The sequence below is a fragment of the Nerophis lumbriciformis genome, linkage group LG22, assembly GCF_033978685.3.
Source record: "Nerophis lumbriciformis linkage group LG22, RoL_Nlum_v2.1, whole genome shotgun sequence".
NCBI lineage: Eukaryota > Metazoa > Chordata > Actinopteri > Syngnathiformes > Syngnathidae > Nerophis > Nerophis lumbriciformis.
The window spans coordinates 6971144-6989681 of NC_084569.2; the positions used below are offsets into that span (position 1 = coordinate 6971144).

The window sequence follows — 18538 nt, forward strand, 5'->3', positions numbered from 1 at the left end:
AAAAGAGTATATTTGGTTAATGTTCAGGTTACGATATATTAAAAAAAAGTGTATTGTTTTGGTTGGTTACTTGGAGGGATTTTGTGGGCAAAATAGAGAGCCCCCATTGACTCAATTGTTCGCGTTAGCGCTTATGATAACAATATCGCTAATATTTGGTTAATATTTAGGTTGCGATATATGGAAAAAAAGAGTACCGTATTTTTCGGACTATAAGTCGCAGTTTTTTTCATAGTTTGGCGGGGCTCCAGTGCGACTTATATATGTTTTTTTCCTTTTTTATTATGCATTTTCGGCAGGTGCGACTTATACTCCGGTGCGACTTATACTCCGAAAAATACGGTATATTTGGTTAATATTCAGGTTGCGCTATATGAAAAAAAGAGTACCGGTATATTTGGTTAATGTTCAGGTTACGATATATTAAAAAAAAAAAGAGTATTGTTTTGGTTGGTTAATTAGAGGGTTTTGTGGGCAAAATAGAGAGCCCCCATTGACTCAATTGTTCGCGTTAGCGCTTCTGATAACAATATCGCTAATATTTGGTTAATATTCAGGTTGCGATATATGAAAAAAATAGTATATTTGGTTAATGTTCAGGTTAGGATATATTAAGAAAAAAGAGTATTGTTTTGGTTGGTTACTTAGAGGGTTTTGTGGGCAAAATAGAGAGCCCCCATTGACTCAATTGTTCGCTGACTTTTTATTTATGTATTAATTTTGGACTTAGAGTGCATAAAAAACAAAAACAGATATATTCATGTCTTACATAGGGATTGTGAATGATAGCGAGCACATGTTTCTATTTTTTGCATATTTCCAGTATGACTAAACTGCTGATATGGTCAGAGTGCAGACGCGTTATAATCATGACATCATTCGACACCAAATGTACGGAAATTGCCGAAGACATTCGGAGCGGAATATATTTTCAAAATTTTTGGCCTCTTATCCGATTCGATTTTGAGTCCCGATCTGTAATTTTGACAAACTATAGAATAATGAACATTATTATAACACGTAAGTAGTAACTAAGTAAATCTAATACCATATTTTGTAATGCTTATTTGCTAAAATGTAAGACTTGGCAGTATTGTTATAATAAATGTCACAATTCAAACTAAACAAAAGCAAAAACTAATGTTGACTCCCATTTATATAATTTGTGTTTTGCCCTAAAATCCTTCCTAAATCCTATAAATTGTTTCTTACTCTAGGATGTCAATAGCCTGGCCGTTTCGCCCAACGACAAGCTGCTGGCTTCCGGCTCACAAGACCGCACGGCCAAGCTGTGGTCCTTGTCGGGTGAGGGCGGCCTCGGCCTACTTGGTGTGCTTCGGGGCCACAAGCGAGGTATCTGGGCCGTCTGTTTCTCGCCCGTCGATCAAGTGCTGGCCACCTCCTCCGCAGACGGCACCAGCAAACTGTGGGGCCTGCAGGACTTCAGTTGCCTCAAGGTGGGCAGGAAGACACTTCACAACTTGCTGAAATCTAAAATAAATGGTATTCTGTCATCCTAATTAGACTTTTGAGGGGCACGACGCATCCGTGTTGAAGGCCATCTTTGTCAGCCGAGGCACTCAGCTGCTCAGCAGGTAACCCATTTCCCTCCTCTTTCATTGAAGGCACTCACATTTCTATAATCATTTTTCTTCTCAAGCGACAACACTATTGGAAGTAAACTTGGATATACTTTAGAGTAGTCAGTGTTAGGGCAGGCCGATACAGACGAAAAAGTATATCTCGATGTATTTTTACTTAAACTCTATATTCGATATATATCTCGATATATTTTCCCGTGAAAATATACATATAAAGTAGGGGTGTCACGGTACGTGTATTTGTATTGAACCGCTTCGGTACGGGGGTTCCGGTTCAGTTCGGAGGTGTACCGAACGAGTTTCCACACGGACATATTAAGTAGCGTAGCGCACGTTGTGTAAACAATGCACACCGAGGCACAACACACGGCATTCTAGCAGCTAACGGGCTAGGATAGACTGACCATACGTCCTCCTTTCACCGGACATGTCCCCCTTTGCGGAGCTGTCAGGGCGGAGTTTCTTAAATGCCTCAAATGTCCGGCATTTTGAGTTAGGGTTGCGTGTATTTTCAATGTACGTTCCGGGTTAAGAAGGGGTTAAAAACAAATCAAATTGTGCACGCAGCAGCATTGGTGAGGGAGGGGCAGAGACAGAGAGAGAGAGAGAGTTATGATAAACGCTAGAGATGCGCGGTTTGCAGGCACAACCGCGGACTCCGCGGATTATCCGCGGATCGGGCGGATGAAACTAAAAACAATTAGATTTTATCTGCGGGTCGGGTCGGGCGGTTGAAATAAAAAAAAATTAGATTTGAAATAAATTCAGGCGGGTGGCAGTTAAACCAATTCGGAAATATATATACATAGTTAAATGTTGTTACCCACATACGAAAAACGAGCAGGCACCTGCTGCATATGCCACAACAGAAGAAAAAAAAAAAAAGAGATGGACACCTTTACGGAGCGGAGAAGGGACGCCTCGCCGGGGTCCGGGACCGAGGCCCCTTCCCTCGATAGGGCCCCACCGGGAGCCGCAGCTGAGGCGATCCGCGAGAAGGGCCCGACGCACGTCCAGGGTCACCACCGCGCCCACCGCACCGACACCCCGCCTCGTCCGCCTTCGCCGCGGCCGGCGTCATGCGCAGCAGGTAAGCAGCTTACCTGCCCCCCACCCCCGTGGCCGGGGGCTCGTAACAGGGGTCACTCCGCGCGCTCCGCCCGCGCAGCTTACCTGCTCGCCACCCCCGTTGCCGGGGACGCGTAACAGGGGTCACTCCGCGCTCAGTGCGCTCACGAAAGGGGTGGGGCTCACCCTGGTTGATATAAACAGCAGGACGGTGGCCATGGAAGTTGGAACCCGCTAAGGAGTGTGTAACAACCCACCTGCCGAATCAACTAGCCCTGAAAATGGATGGCGCTGGAGCGTCGGGCCCATACCCGGCCGTCGCCGGCAGCGAGACGCGCTTGGAGGTGCGCTCAGCGCGGCTCCCATATGATTGTGCACTGGTGTGCGTCTGGGTCGTGACAGCGTGGTACGCGAATGTCTGTGCTGCATTGGATCAGTCTCCTTTCTTTAACAGGCAAAAGCTTTATAACCTCACTAATGCCTTGTATCGTCTATATTAGATATATAACAACGGGTGGGTGCGGGCGGGTGCGGTTCTGATCAAATGTTAGATCGGGTGGATGGCGGATGGTTGACGACTTTCTGATGCGGTTGCGGATGAAATAATTGCCTATCCGCGCATCTCTAATAAACGCGCATGCGTCGCCAGGCTCTGCTTTTTATCCATAGATTTATCACATTTAATTTTTTATTATCTATAGCCGGGGTGTCAAAAGTCTGCCCCGGAGGCCATTTGCGGCCCACAGCTAATGTTTTAAAAGCCCACAGCACATTCCAAAAATACTATTAAAATAAACAAAAACATAACAAAAGTGAAATAAAAAAGCTTAAATGTAATTTAGAAAAAGTTGCAATGTTGACTAATAAAACAAAGCTGTTTTTTTTTCTTTCAAACTGTCATTGCTCAAAACATAATATTGAATCAAAATCAATGTTATTATGAATTATTGACCTATCCAAGGTTCCCATTACTTCACATCAAATATTCCACTAAGAAAAATATTTTTGGTGGAATGTTTTGCAAATTTGGTAAATAAATAACCCAAAAATGTATATTTTGTTGTTTTCTTACTGTACCGAAAATGAACCGAACCGTGACCTCTAAACCGAGGTACGTACCGAACCGAAATTTTCGTGTACCGTTACACCCCTAATATTAAGAGTCATTTTTGAGCGATGTTCACTGAAATTGAAGTGAATGACAACTCTACTGTAAACACTTTTATTAACCCAGTTGATGGGTATTACAGCACTGGTTAGGTGGCACAGAATTACATAACATAAATAAAAAAGAAAAATATTATTTCTACGTAAATTGAATAACATAGCTGTGCAAATAATACAAAATGTATCAAACTCAGATAAAAAATTTATTTGCAGGCAGGCACTTTTTAATTCCCAGTAGACGATGTAATGGACTGTCACACATGTATGTTCTGGTCAGAGCCAAGTAAGTGACTTGACTTCGTTGTGCGGCTATGATCTTCTTCACTTAGGCATACATTTTGGACAGCATTTCTCGTGCGAAATATGCCCGGCTAGGCAACTGCAGAACAGTTTTGATTTGCGCTTACATGGTAAGCAAATCAAATGAATGTTTTATCCAGATGCATACATTTGTCCAAATGAGGCCAAGTAGACACATTGTGGATTTCCTGGACGTGGTCTACATCACTAAAAGAAAAATCTAAAGAAGAGAATCCCTCTGCCATCTTCCACTAGTTTTTTAATATATAAACCGTGCGCTTGAATATTTCCTCTTCTCTTCTCCGACTCTCTCGTCGCCATTTGGGATGTCTGTTGTGATTTCCCTTCCTGGTTCCATGACCCGCCCTATCCTGCCTCTGATTGGCCTGTCCTTAATGTGTTGCTCTAATCTCAACCAATCGTGACTAGAGATGTCCGATAATATCGGACTGCCGATATTATCGGCCGATAAATGCTTTAAAATGTAATATCGGAAATTATCGGTATCGGTTTCAAAATTATCGGTATCGGTTTCAAAAAGTACAATTTATGACTTTTTACAACGCCGCTTTGTACACGGACGTAGGGAGAAGTACAGAGCGACAATAAACCTTAAAGGCACTGCCTTTGCGTGCCGGCCCACTCACATAATATCTACGGCTTTTCACACACACAAGTGAATGCAAGACATACTTGGTCAACAGCCGTACAGGTCACACTGAGGGTGGCCGTATAAACAACTTTAACACTGTTACAAATATGCGCCACACTGTGAACCCACACCAAACAAGAATGACAAACACATTTTGGGAGAACATCCGCACCGTAACACAACAGAACAAATACCCAGAACCCCTTGCAGCATTAACTCTTCTGGGACGCTACAATATACACCCCCCATTACCCCCCACCCCCACCCACCTCAACCTCCTCATGCTATCTCAGGGAGAGCATGTCCCAAATTCCAAGCTGTTGTTTTGAGGCATGTTAAAAAAAATAATGCACTTTGTGACTTCAATAATAAATATGGCAGTGCCATGTTGGCATTTTTTTCCATAACTTGAGTTGATTTATTTTGGAAAACCTTGTTACGTTGATTAATGCATCCAGCACAAAATTAGGCATATTAATGTATTAATTCCACGACTGTATATATCGGTATCAGTTGATATCGGAATTGGTAATTAAGAGTTGGACAATATCGGAATATCGGATATCGGCAAAAAAGCCATTATCGGACATCCCTAATCGTGACTCATCATAGTAAACAACCAACCAATCAAGCATGTTCCTATACGTGCAAGCACGTCTTGGAAGGAGGAAGAGGAGGGGTTTAGTAGCTAGTGGAGTGTTGAGAGGGAGTGGGGAGCGAGGGAGAATCAAGGAACACAACAAATAATCGGTGTTTGGTCACTTTAACGTGAAAATAAATGATATCGATATTACGATATTTTCTTAATTCATATGTTGTTTAAAAAATATATCTTACAAACTTGATATATCGCCCAGCCCTAGTCAGTGTACAGTTGGTATGGAAGTGTAGATTTACTACACACTAGAGATGCGCGGTTTGCGGACACAACCGCGGAGTCCGCGGATTATCCGCGGGTCGGGCGGTTGAAATAAAAAAAAATTAGATTTTATCCGCGGGTCGGGTCGGGCGGTTGAAATAAAAAAAAATTCGATTTTAAATAGATTCAGGCGGGTGGCAGTTAAACCAATTCGGAAATATATATACATAGTTAAATGTTGTTACCCACATACGAAAAACGAGCAGGCACCTGCAGCATGCTACAACAGAAGAAGAAAAAAAAAAGAGATGGCAACGCCGGCAGCAAACGTGGTACGCGACAAACTAAAAAAGGGAATACGAAAGACCAGGGGAAAAAAAGGCCAGAAAAGTTCAGCGTGGACTCGTTTTTATGAGGTTGTAAATCAGGATGATAGTAATGCTGGCTACGTGATTTGCAAGAGCTGCGACGCTGTTTATGTCTACGACAGTCACAAAACCGGGACATCTAACATGGTGCATCACATTTGTGCAAAACCCCGAACCTCCACAAACACCCTGAGCATGAGCAGTTTCGTCCGCCGTGATCCCAGAAGAGTGCCACAGGATGTTAAAACAAGATAGAACGCAGCTGCCTGCAGCAGTTTGAGTGGCGCGAGCGCGCTTGGAGGTTCGCTCAGCGCGGCTCCCAGATGATTGCGCACTGGTGTGCGTCTGGGCCGTGACAGCGTGGCACGCATTGAATGTCTCTGCTGCATTGGATCAGTCTCCTTACTTTAACAGGCAAAAGCTTTATAACCTCACTAATGCCTTGCATCGTCTATATTAGATATATAACAACGGGCGGGTGGCGGATGGCGGGCGGGTGCGGTTTTGATTAAATGTTAGTTCGGGTGGATGGCGGATGGTTGACGACTTTTGTGATGCGGTTGCGGATGAAATAATTGCCTATCCGCGCATCTCTACTACACACTGAAAATGGCTCATCACACCATTATTGTATTGTACCTTGATATTGTTGCGTTTTGGACCAGTTGTTCCTCCCAGGGAATTCAAGTCACAAGTCGCTCCCAAGCTTTTTACGACACTTAAAGCTGAGTTGAAAAACCACCAGAGACAGAATAGGTATTTTGTTGTATATTTTCAAAGCTTTGCAGATATACTTTCAGACCAGTCCAGCATAGAACATTCTATCGCCCCGCCAAAATGGTCTCTCCTTCCCGATCCCAAAACCCTCTCTTTTCTCCCCTCTCTGTAGTCAAAATACATGCTAGTCTAAACACATTCCAAAGCCTCAAGGTTAACACACACAGTTTACTTGCAGACAAAGCAGCAAGAGAAGAAATGGAAAACACGAGCTGTTTTCAAATATGACTATGAAATAAAAGAAGTACAACTTAAATTCGGATATATGTAAATATCTTCCTCCGACAATATATACTGTACTATAATAAAATGCTTGCTGAAATGTGAAGAGTGTACTGATACTATATATGGATTAAGCTATAATACAGAACCAATCCCCTCAACCATGCTTCCTCCATAGTGGGTCAGACGGTTTGGTAAAACTATGGACCATCAAGACCAATGAATGTGTAAAGACCCTGGACGCCCACCAGGACAAAGTGTGGGGTCTCCACGGCAGCCGCAAAGACGACAAAATGGTGACCGGGTCAGCAGACTCCAACATCATTGTGTGGATGGTGAGTAAATGGAGTTGGAGGTCTTGTACCATTGCCATCATATCCATGACACAACACAATGCTACTATCATTAAGTAGTAGCATTGCACATTGGACCAAATTATGTTTGACAGGTTCAGCACAATAGGCAATGATAGAAGATAAGTAGGCCACCACAATAATAAATAAATTAATCGAACGATACATGAACATTAAGTCAAAAACCGATAAATTGCCATATCTGTGTGTGTTTGTTTTCTTGGTTTGTCACTTCCAATTAGGGTGCAAGAGGCTTCACTCTGTGCATCGCTCTCGGCAGTTTTATTCCATAGCAGAAATAAATGAAAGCTGTGAACTAGGGGTATAACGAATGATCCACTACCGGTACATTGATTTATATTCCTAAGATTCAACTACATTGATCTGTGCTAGGCAAGTTGGTCTACCAGAAGATATATATACAGTCAAGAAAATAAGTATTTGAACACCCTGCTATTTTGCAAGTTCTCCCACTTAGAAATCATGGAGGGGTCTGAAATTTTCACGGTAGGTGCATGTCCACTGTATGAGAGGGAACCTAAAAAGAAAAATCCAGAAATCACAATCTATGATTTTTTAACAATTTATTCGTGTGATACAGCTGAAAATAAGTATATGAACACCTGTCTATCAGCTAGAATTCTGACCCTCAAAGACCTGTTAGTCCGCCTTTAAAAGTCCTCCTCCACTCCACTGTATTATCCTGAATCAGATGCACCTGTGTGAGGTCGTTAGCTGCATAAATACACCTGTCCACCCCATACAATCAGTAAGACCCAAACATTCAGCATAGCAAAGAGCAAAGAGCTGTCCAAAGACACCAGAGACAAAATTGTACAACTCCACAAGGATGGAAAGGGCTACGGAGAAATTGCCAAGCAGCTTGGTGAAAAAAGGTCCACTGTTGGAGCAATCATTAGAAAATGGAAGAAGCTAAACATGACGGTCAATCTCAATGGGAGTGGAGCCCCATGCAAGATATCGCCTCGTGGGGTCTCAATGATGCTAATAAAGGTGAGGAATCAGCCCAGGACTACACGGCAGGACTTGGTCAATGACCTGAAAAGAGCTGGGACCACTGTTTCCATGGTCACTGTTGGTAATACACTAAGACGTCATGCTTTGAAATCATGCATGGCACGGAAGGTTCCCCTGCTTAAACCAGCACATGTTAAGGCCCGTCTTAAGTTTGCCAATGACCATTTGGATGATCCAGAGGAGTCATGGGAGAAAGTTTTGTGGACAGATGAGACCAAAATTGACCTTTTTGGTCATAATTCCACTGTGCGTGTTTGGAGGAAGAAGAATGATGCATAGCATCCTAAGAACACCATCCCTACTGTGAAGCATGGGGGTGGTAGCATCATGCTTTGGGGGTGTTTTTCTGCTCATGGGACAGGACGACTGTACTGTATTAAGGAGAGGATGACTGCAGCCATGTATTGTGAGATTTTGGCCAAAAACCTCCTTCCCTCAGTCAGATCATTGAAGATGAGTCATGGCTGGATCTTCCAACATGACAATGACCCAAAGCACACAGCCAGGAAAACCAAGAAGTGGCTTTGTAAGAACCATATCAAGGTTCTGGAGTGGCCTAGCCAGTCTCCAGACCTAAATCCAATTGAAAATCTTTGGAGGGAGCTGAAAGTCTGTGTTACTCAGTGCCAGCCCAGAAACCTGACTGATCTAGAGAAGATCTGTGTGGAGGAGTGGGCCAAAATCCCTCCTGTAGTCTGTGCAAACCTGGTGAAGAACTACAGGAAACGTTTGAACTCTGTAATTGCAAACAAAGGCTACTCTACCAAATATTAATGTTGGTGTTCAAATACTTATTTTCAGCTGTATCACACAAATAAATTGTTAAAAAAATCATAGATTGAGATTTCTGGATTTTTCTTTTTAGGTTATCTCTCATACAGTAATGGACATGCACCTACCATGAAAATTTCAGACCCCTCCATGATTTCTAAGTGGGAGAACTTGCAAAATAGCAGGGTGTTCAAATACTTATTTTCTTGACTGTAGCTCTAATAGCGTTTTAAAAGACAATCGATACTATTTAGTTATCAATACTAAATAAAGACATCATTGGATTTGAGAACGGCAGTTAGTTTAGCACTTTTAATAATGGTGGTAAACGTTACTCGAGTCTGTTTGCCCGTCTGTGACGTCATCGCCACGCGCCATCAGTCATCAAAACATGCCTACGATGGCGTAGAAAGGTCTCAACAAATGCAGATACCACAAGCAAATAACATAAAGCCACAACACAACCATTTTTGGCTACAGCACGATTGCAAAGGATACAACAAATACAAATGCCACAAAGGAAGTGACGGACAGAAGGGAAGTGACAGCGGACCATGTTTTGCCGAGGGTTGAAAACGATGTAATGAACAGAGTATATTAGTATTATTGAAAAAGTTATTTATGACCAAAAAGTTGTCACACTTCATTTACTTTTCCAACTTCATTACACCGTTGTCAATTTTCCGCCTGAGCCACTTGGTCCGTCGGCGAAACCAGGGCTCAAATTTAACCGCGGCAAAAGCCAGGACCGCCCTCTTCACTTGCCATAATGCCCTAAAGAATTGATCAACATCGACGGCAAGAACATCCCGTGACCGCCCTTGACTTTTTACTTGTTAATGGACTAGGGATGTAACGGTAAACGGTATAATGATCATTTGCGATAAAATTCCCAACGGTTAGTAATACCGTCTAATTTTTTAATTACCGAAAACCCGTCATTTATTAATGCATTTTTGGCAACACAAAGTCAGGCGCATGTGCACTAGCGTCGTTTGGCTTGATAATCATGGCTGACTAACTACACGGACTTTGCTCCGGAGATTTCCCCTCGGCGTAAACGTAGCCACGCGTTTGGTTTAACATCAAGTACAGAGCGCCAATAAACCTTAAAGGCACTGCCTTTGCGTGCCGGCCCAGTCACATAATTATCTACGGCTTTTCACACACACAAGTGGATGCAAAGCATACTTGGTCAACAGCCATACAGGTCACACTGAGGTTGGCCGTATAAACAACTTGAACACTGTTACAAATATGCGCCACACTGTGAACCCACACCAAACAAGAATGACAAACACATTTCGGGAGAACATCCGCACCGTAACACAACATAAACACAACAGAACAAATACCCAGAACCCCTTCCAGCACTAACTCTTCCGGGACGCTACAATATACACCCCCCGCTACCCTGCCGAGCTGAAAATTCTGAGGGAAAAAATCGGTGCCGTTTCAAAAATACCATGAAGAACACAATGAACTTAGACTTCATCTCAATGTATCTACAAAGCAATTAACATTTAAGTCACAGCCCATTGAGGTTTGAACAAAAAACTCTTTAATGTATCAACTACCTCATTTGTCATTTCCACATAATAATCCTGTGCTAACTCAACAAACCACACAAACTGAGGTAGAAGCTATTCAAGAGGGTTGAGTTACTCCCTGCCTTCTAGGCATCACTGTGTATTGATAGAAAAATTAAAACTGTGCTACCTGTGAACAATTTTAACAAACCAAAAATAAAAACTTAGACTGAGACTATTGCAGTAAATTGCACACTGTTCACTTTCTAAATTTGCACAAACACGTACATTTTCACAGAACTATATCGATCTAATGCAGCATTTTAAGTGGGGTTACCAATTGTTTATTTTACTCCTGTTTGTTTTACGTTGGGTCGAGGGCTAGGAGTCGCAGCCCCACTTTACCATGTACTTCTTGCTTGGTATACTTGCTTGTATAAACTATTTGTCTTGCCTATTGCGACATTCAGTGGACACATTTCGAACAGCAGTTTCTTTAATTTAAAAATGCAGCTCAATTTTTACACTTAGTAAACTTGTTTGACATAATATGTTTGTCTAATAGCTTCTGTCTACCACCAGGATGTGACAGAAGCAGAGCTGGCAGAGGAGCAGGCCAAACAGGAAGATCAGATCATGAAGTAAGGGTATTTTTTTTGTGTATTTAATAGAGTGCAACTTCTAAAGTTGAACCATCTCTTTTGTAACGTTTGTTGAAGTTGTTTTCATTTTCAACCAACAGGAAATAATGTGAAGTGAAGGAATTCATTTTAGGGTGAAAGCTTTTCAAACACTTTTTTTTCAACTGATCAGGCATTGTTTTAAGTAACATTTTACTATTCTTAACTTTCAGAAGAGTGTAAAAAACAAGTTCAGCACTATTTAATAAAACAACTACTGATTAGAATGTAAGAGTCTGAATAGACAGACACCTTTTTATGAAGATATTTTTTCTGTTAAAATAAATATTAATAGTTTATCTTTAAATCATGATTAAAAAATCAAACCAAATTCACGTCACCCACCAAATCAGAGAAACAAACCATTAAAAACGTTTCGGAACGTTTAGCCCAGGGGTTGGCAACCCGCGGCTCCGGAGCCGCATGCGGCTCTTTGATCACTCTGATGCGGCTCAGCAGTTTACTTGCTGAACTCCCCAATTTTCCCGTGAGACCTCCGGATTTCAGTGCCTCTCGCAGAAAACTCCCGGGATGAATATTCACCGATCTTCACCCTTACAGCTATAATAAGGGCGTGCCATGATGGTACAACATTTGGCGACCTCTACAACCTGTATTAACAGCGTTCCAGCCCAAAATTTGTTATACGATATACATCTTCTTCTTAAACAAATACGTGACAGCAAGGCATACTTGGTCAACAACCACACAGGTTACACTGACGGTGACCATATAAAACAACCTTAGCACTCTTACTAATAATGCGCCACACTTTGAACCAAAACCAAACAAGAATGACAAACACATTTCGGGAGAACATCTGCACCTTAACGCAACATAAACACAACATAACAAATACCCAGAATCCCATGCAGCCCTGACCCTTCCGGGCTACATTATACACCCCTGCTACCACCAAACCCCGCCTCCACCCCTACCCTGCTCCCTCACACATCAACCCCCCACCCCCTCTCTCTCTGTGCGTCGGTTGAGGTGGGCAGGGTTTGGTAGCGGGGGTGTATAATGTATCCCGGAAGAGTTAGGGCTGCATGGGATTCTGGGTATTTGTCCTGTTGTGTTTATGTTGTGTTACGGTGCAGATGTTCTCCCAAAATGTGTTTGTCATTCTTGTTTGGTGTGGGTTCACAGTGTGGCGCATTATTAGTAAGAGTGTTAAAGTTTTTTTTATACCGCCACCGTCAGTGTAACCTGTGTGGTTGTTGAGCAAGTATGCCTTGCTGTTATCTACGTGAGCCAGCGGAAGCCCCATACAACGTGTGGCTGATCAGACACGCTGGTTGTGGTGGGTGCTATATGCTGTACCATCACGGCACGCATATGACGCTGACAAGCGCCATCCATTTAAACCCGCGTGCCGCACCAGCTGTCAAAGTCCAAATAAAGGTGTGGGCAGCATATCTAAGACCCCTGGTTTATACATAGCACAAAGAAAAAACTTTGTATACAGTGTTGATTCATTTAAAATTTCAAATGTTTTTTGCGGCTCCCATTGTTTTCTATAATTTGTGAAACTGGTCAAAATGGCTCTTTGACTGGTAAAGGTTGCCGACCCCTGGTTTAGCCGAACCCGCGCAGCTCTGTCCGTCTGTGTCATACGATGCAGGAGCTAGTTTCCACGCCATGCAGTCAAAAACGTTCAAACAAAGGACATTTATCCATAAAAATATAGAGAAGCTGCCGATGTGTGTGCCCTAATTGTTTCTGTTTGTTTTGCTCCTGACTGTACAAACTGGACGATCAAGCATTATCCATGGTACCTAGACTAGGACTGGGCGATATGGCCTTTTTTTAATATCGCGATATTTTGAGGCCATGTCACGATACACGATATATATCTCGATATTTTGCCTTAGCCTTGAATGAACACTTGATGCATATAATCACAGCAGTATGATGATTCTCTGTGTCTACATTAAAACATTCTTCTTCATACTGCATTAATATATGCTCATGTAAAACTTTCATGCAGAGAGGGAAATCACAACTAAATCAGTTGACCAAAAGTGTATTTATTAAACAGTTATTAAGCAGTGGCACAAACAGAAACCCAGAAAGTGCAAGATTGTCAGAGGCATTTTAAACAAGCTATGAGTGCACTTTTGTGCATGATGTCACTAAGATGTAAATTAAAGTGCACTTTTTGTACAGAACGCCACTACAATAGTTGAAAACAAATAAAGTGCACTTTTGTGCATGATGTCACACAAGATATTTCAATAACTGTCAAATAAAAATGAGCTGCATAATAGGAAATCAAATAGTGTACGTCCTTCGCTATGTGGTAGGTTCCTACGGACGTTATCTCCTTCTGTTGTTGCCTATTTTTTTTCATACGGTGTTGATCTGGAAATGGTTGCCTCTGCATTTTGTTGGTGTGGCACAGAACGGAGATGTTGACATGCGGAGTTTCAAGCACTCTTCATTCTCTAGCGGGTGACTTTTCAAATGATGCTACAAATTAGCAGTAATGCTACTTTTTGTAGCAACGCTTTTGCCCCACACTTGACAAATTACGGTTGTCTATTCAACATCTTCCCGCTTGAAGCCAAACCACCGCCAGACGATGGACCCCCTGCTGTTTTTCTTGGGAATGAATTCTTCCTTCATTTGTTACCAGATTCGCACCTTCTTCCTCTCGTATTACCACTCGCACCACAGCTAACGTTACCCATGCCGCTACCTCTCTGCTCCGCGAGGGCGTATACGTATGTGACGTATGTAAGAAGGTGCGCTTGTTTTATGTCTCTGTGAGAAGCAGAGACTAGAAAGAGTGATAAAAGCCTGCAGTGTAATGCCTGCAGCTAAAAGCAACTACGTGAGAACATATACTCGAATATCACGATATAGTCATATACTGTAGATAAACGTTCGACATATCGCCCAGCCCTAACCTAGACATACGTATTGCCATTGCATAGCGTTTGCTGTCAACTCTGACCACTGGTCCGTTCCTCATAGACACCAATAACAATTGCTATTATTACACAATGGAGAAACATCCCCTGGGAGACACCTGCAGAAGTCCGCTTTCCAAAGAAATGCTGAACAATATTATTACATTAATAAAAACAAAAAAAAAGTGTTTGTAGTTTGTAGTACATGCTATTGTATCGTTTTTCAATCAATATTTCTTATCTATAACTTAGTTTTTCTTTTAAAAAAAATGGCATGTTCCATGTTAAAATGGTGTTTGTTTGGTGGGAGGCAAGCACATATGAAAAATGTAATGTTCCTTGTCCCATTTTCTGAATGTTTAATCAAAATCTGCTTATAACTTTTTGAGTTGCGTTGCAAACTATCAAAAAAAAAAACAATTACATAACCTCCGTCAGTAATTTCTAATAATTACACAGTCTAATGTTTAATTACATGCACCTGTTTTATGGCCATGTATGCCAATTAGAAAATGACCTCATGTAAGAAAGTTTCCTATTGAAATTCAGTTAACGCCTTTTTCCTGATTTATCCACTACGTGGTGCACTGATGAAACAGCCGGTCTTTTTTTATGTTGAGTTGATTGTTTCTTCTTCAAGTTAACCAGCAGTAAAGTAAAAAGTGTTTAAACATAGTGGAAAACACTTTTTTAGTCGCATCAATTGATTGAGTACAGCGTCTTTGGCAAATCAATGAAAGTTAATCAAAGTTGACTTATATAGCCCTAAATCACGAGTGTCTCAAAGGGCTGCACAAGCCACAACGACATCCTCTGCTCAGATCCCACATCAGGGCAAGAAAAAACTGAAACCCAATGGGATGACAATGAGAAATTTTGGAGGGGACCGCAGATGTGGGGACCCCCCGGGCGACCAGTGCAATGGACGTCGAGTGGATCTAGCATAATATTGTGAGAGTCCAGTCCATAGTAGATCTAACATAATAATGTGAGAGTCCAGTCCATAGTGGATCTAACATAATATTGTGAGAGTCCAGTCCATAGTGGATCAAACATAATATTGTGAGAGTCTAGTCCATAGTAGATCTAACATAATAGTGTGAGAGTCCAGTCCACAGTGGATCTAACATAATAGTGTGAGAGTCCAGTCCATAGTGGATCTAACATAATATTGTGAGAGTCCAGTCCATAGTGGATCTAACATAATATTGTGAGAGTCTAGTCCATAGTAGATCTAACATAATATTGTGAGAGTCCAGTCCATAGTGGATCTAACATAATATTGTGAGAGTCTAGTCCATAGTAGATCTAACATAATAGTGTGAGAGTCCAATCCATAGTGGATCTAACATAATAGTGTGACAGTCCAGTCCATAGTGGATCTAACATAATAGTGTGAGAGTCCAGTCCATAGTGGATCTAACTTAGTATTGTGAGAGTCCAGTCCATAGTGGATCTAACATAATAGTGTGAGAGTCCAGTCCATAGTGGATCTAACATAATAGTGTGAGAGTCCAGTCCATAGTGGATCAACATAATATTGTGAGAGTCCAGTCCATAGTGGATCTAACATAATAGTGTGAGAGTCCAGTCCATAGTGGATCTAACATAATATTGTGAGAGTCCAGTCCATACTGGATCTAATATTGTGAGAGTCTAGTCCATAGTGGATCTAACATAATAGTGTGAGAGTCCAGTCCATAGTGGATCAACATAATATTGTGAGAGTCCAGTCCATAGTGGATCTAACATAATAGTGTGAGAGTCCAGTCCATAGTGGATCTAACATAATAGTGTGAGAGTCCAGTCCATAGTGGATCTAATATTGTGAGAGTCTAGTCCATAGTGGATCTAACATAATAGTGTGAGAGTCCAGTCCATAGTGGATCTAATATTGTGAGAGTCTAGTCCATAGTGGATCTAACATAATAGTGTGAGAGTCCAGTCCATAGTGGATCTAACATAATAGTGTGAGAGTCCAGTCCATAGTGGACCAGCAGGAGATCATCTTGAGTGGAGACTGGTCAGCAGTGCAGAGACGTCCCAAACTGATGCACAGATGAGTGGTCCACCCTGGGTCCCGACTTTGGACAGCTAGCGCTTCATCTGTGGTCATCGAATCTGTGCCCCCCCCTCTCACGAAGGGAAGGGGGGCAGAGCAGAAAAGAAACGGCAGATCAACTGGTCTAAAAGGGGGGTCTATTTAAAGGCTAGAGTATACAAATGAGTTTTAAGATGGGGCTTAAATGCTTCTACTGAGGTAGCATCTCTAACTGTTACCGGGAGGGCATTACAGATGCAGGTCAGGCTCGTCTTTGAGCGTTTCCAATAAGCCATACGATACTTCTGCTCAAATTCACCTTTGTCTGACACTTGAAGACATTTTCTCATGCATGTGATCCTGATTTATGTCTTCATACAAAGAGGTGTGGTGACATTTTGATGAAACAAAGCAATGGGACTTTTCTGGCCAAGCTTTAAGTTGGCGTCTGTTTTTGGTATAGGTAATGGAAAACGTCTTAGTTGTCATTCTATCCGTCCTCTGTTTTTTTTTTTTGTAAAGGCAGCAGGAGTTGTCCAACCTGCTCCATGAAAAGAAATACCTGAAAGCTCTGGGCCTCGCCATCTCATTGGACCAGCCGCACACAGTGCTCTCTGTAATTAAAGGTACTTCAACTTTTATTAAAAGACACTCGGCGTCTCTTTTATAAACACTGACATTGTGCTAATTACATAACTTCCCTGCAATGGAAGCACAATTTTATTTATAACTTATGGCAAATTTTCACTTTGATTGACTTAGTGTTTTTGTTTGTTTTTCTCTCAAATCTGACTTAAAAGGAGAGATTTGTAGAGTGTTTTTGTGTTGCATCATTCCTGATCTACATTCCCATTATTACGAACACACTGGTTGAACAGGTTATTGGATACAAATGTACTCTATGTTGTCTATGTTGTCCTATGTACAGTATGACCTCATTAACCCATTTCTCAATTGTTTCTCATAGCAATCCGTCAAGTCGAAGATTGGCATGAGCTTCTGGAGAAGACTGTGATGAAACTTAGACCCGATCAGAAAGGTATGTAAAGTAGTAAACATCTAGTCAAGATTAGGTATAGATGTGGTTTACATTTTAACCAATATTGGTACCAAATCGGTACTTGGAAAAACAGTGACAGGGCCTGAACCGGTACTTAGAAAATGAAAAACACACATTTTTTATAAACCAAACACAATACCTTGACCCCCTTTACCACCAACAACAATGCCAATCATGCAGTCTTTGTGGGAGCCAATAACAATTACTTTGGGACAAATGATGGTCCAGAATCTTATATTTTTTATCCTGAATATAAGGAGAGTGAGCTACAAGTTTTAGAAGTGGTTTTAATCCAGCTTTAGTGAAACACTAGCATCATGTAGCAGTATTGCTAAGTGCTAAGCAAGAAATACAAACCACAAACATAAGAAAACGATCGCTTACTGTACAATATCTGCTCTTTGATAATGACTGATGGGATGTTCATATCTTCCCGTTTAGATGGAAAATGATTTTTAATCCACACGACGAAGGGTTAAAAAAGTTGCTGCTGAGTCTGTCTTCTGTTGTAATATGTTTGTCTCCAATTCCGGGTATAAACTGAATGTCACAGATGAAAAACAAAGGACATTTATCCACTATGTCCAGTCCATAGTGGATCTAGCATAATAGTGTGAGAGTCCAGTCCATAGTGGATCTAACATAATAGTGTGAGAGTCCAGTCCATAGTGGATCTAACATAATAGTGTGAGAGTCCAGTCCATAGTGGATCTAACATAATAGTGAGAGTCCAGTCCATAGTGGATCTAACATAATAGTGTGAGAGTCCAGTCCATAGTGGATCTAACATAATAGTGAGAGTCCAGTCCATAGTGGATCTAACATAATATTGTGAGAGTCCAGTCCATAGTGGATCTAACATAATATTGTGAGAGTCCAGTCCATACTGGATCTAACATAATAGTGTGAGAGTCCAGTCCATAGTAGATCTAACATAATAGTGTGAGAGTCCAGTCCATAGTGGATCTAGCATAATAGTGTGAGAGTCCAGTCCATAGTGGATCTAGCATAATAGTGTGAGAGTCCAGTCCATAGTGGATCTAACATAATAGTGAGAGTCCAGTCCATAGTGGATCTAACATAATAGTGTGAGAGTCCAGTCCATAGTGGATCTAGCATAATAGTGTGAGAGTCCAG

The 18538-nt window shown here is 41.7% G+C and overlaps 1 protein-coding gene across 1 annotated transcript in view; it reads left to right on the forward strand.

Annotated features, from left to right (window-relative positions):
• Positions 1-18538, forward strand: part of tbl3 (transducin beta like 3) — a 60971-nt gene that overhangs the window by 26946 nt on the left and 15487 nt on the right. Inside the window, exons 15-20 of the mRNA XM_061974341.1 lie at positions 1218-1457; positions 1525-1595; positions 7193-7349; positions 11288-11346; positions 16864-16967; positions 17309-17380. Of these exons, the coding sequence (XP_061830325.1) occupies positions 1218-1457; positions 1525-1595; positions 7193-7349; positions 11288-11346; positions 16864-16967; positions 17309-17380 (703 nt within the window). The remainder of the gene's footprint in view (positions 1-1217; positions 1458-1524; positions 1596-7192; positions 7350-11287; positions 11347-16863; positions 16968-17308; positions 17381-18538) is intronic.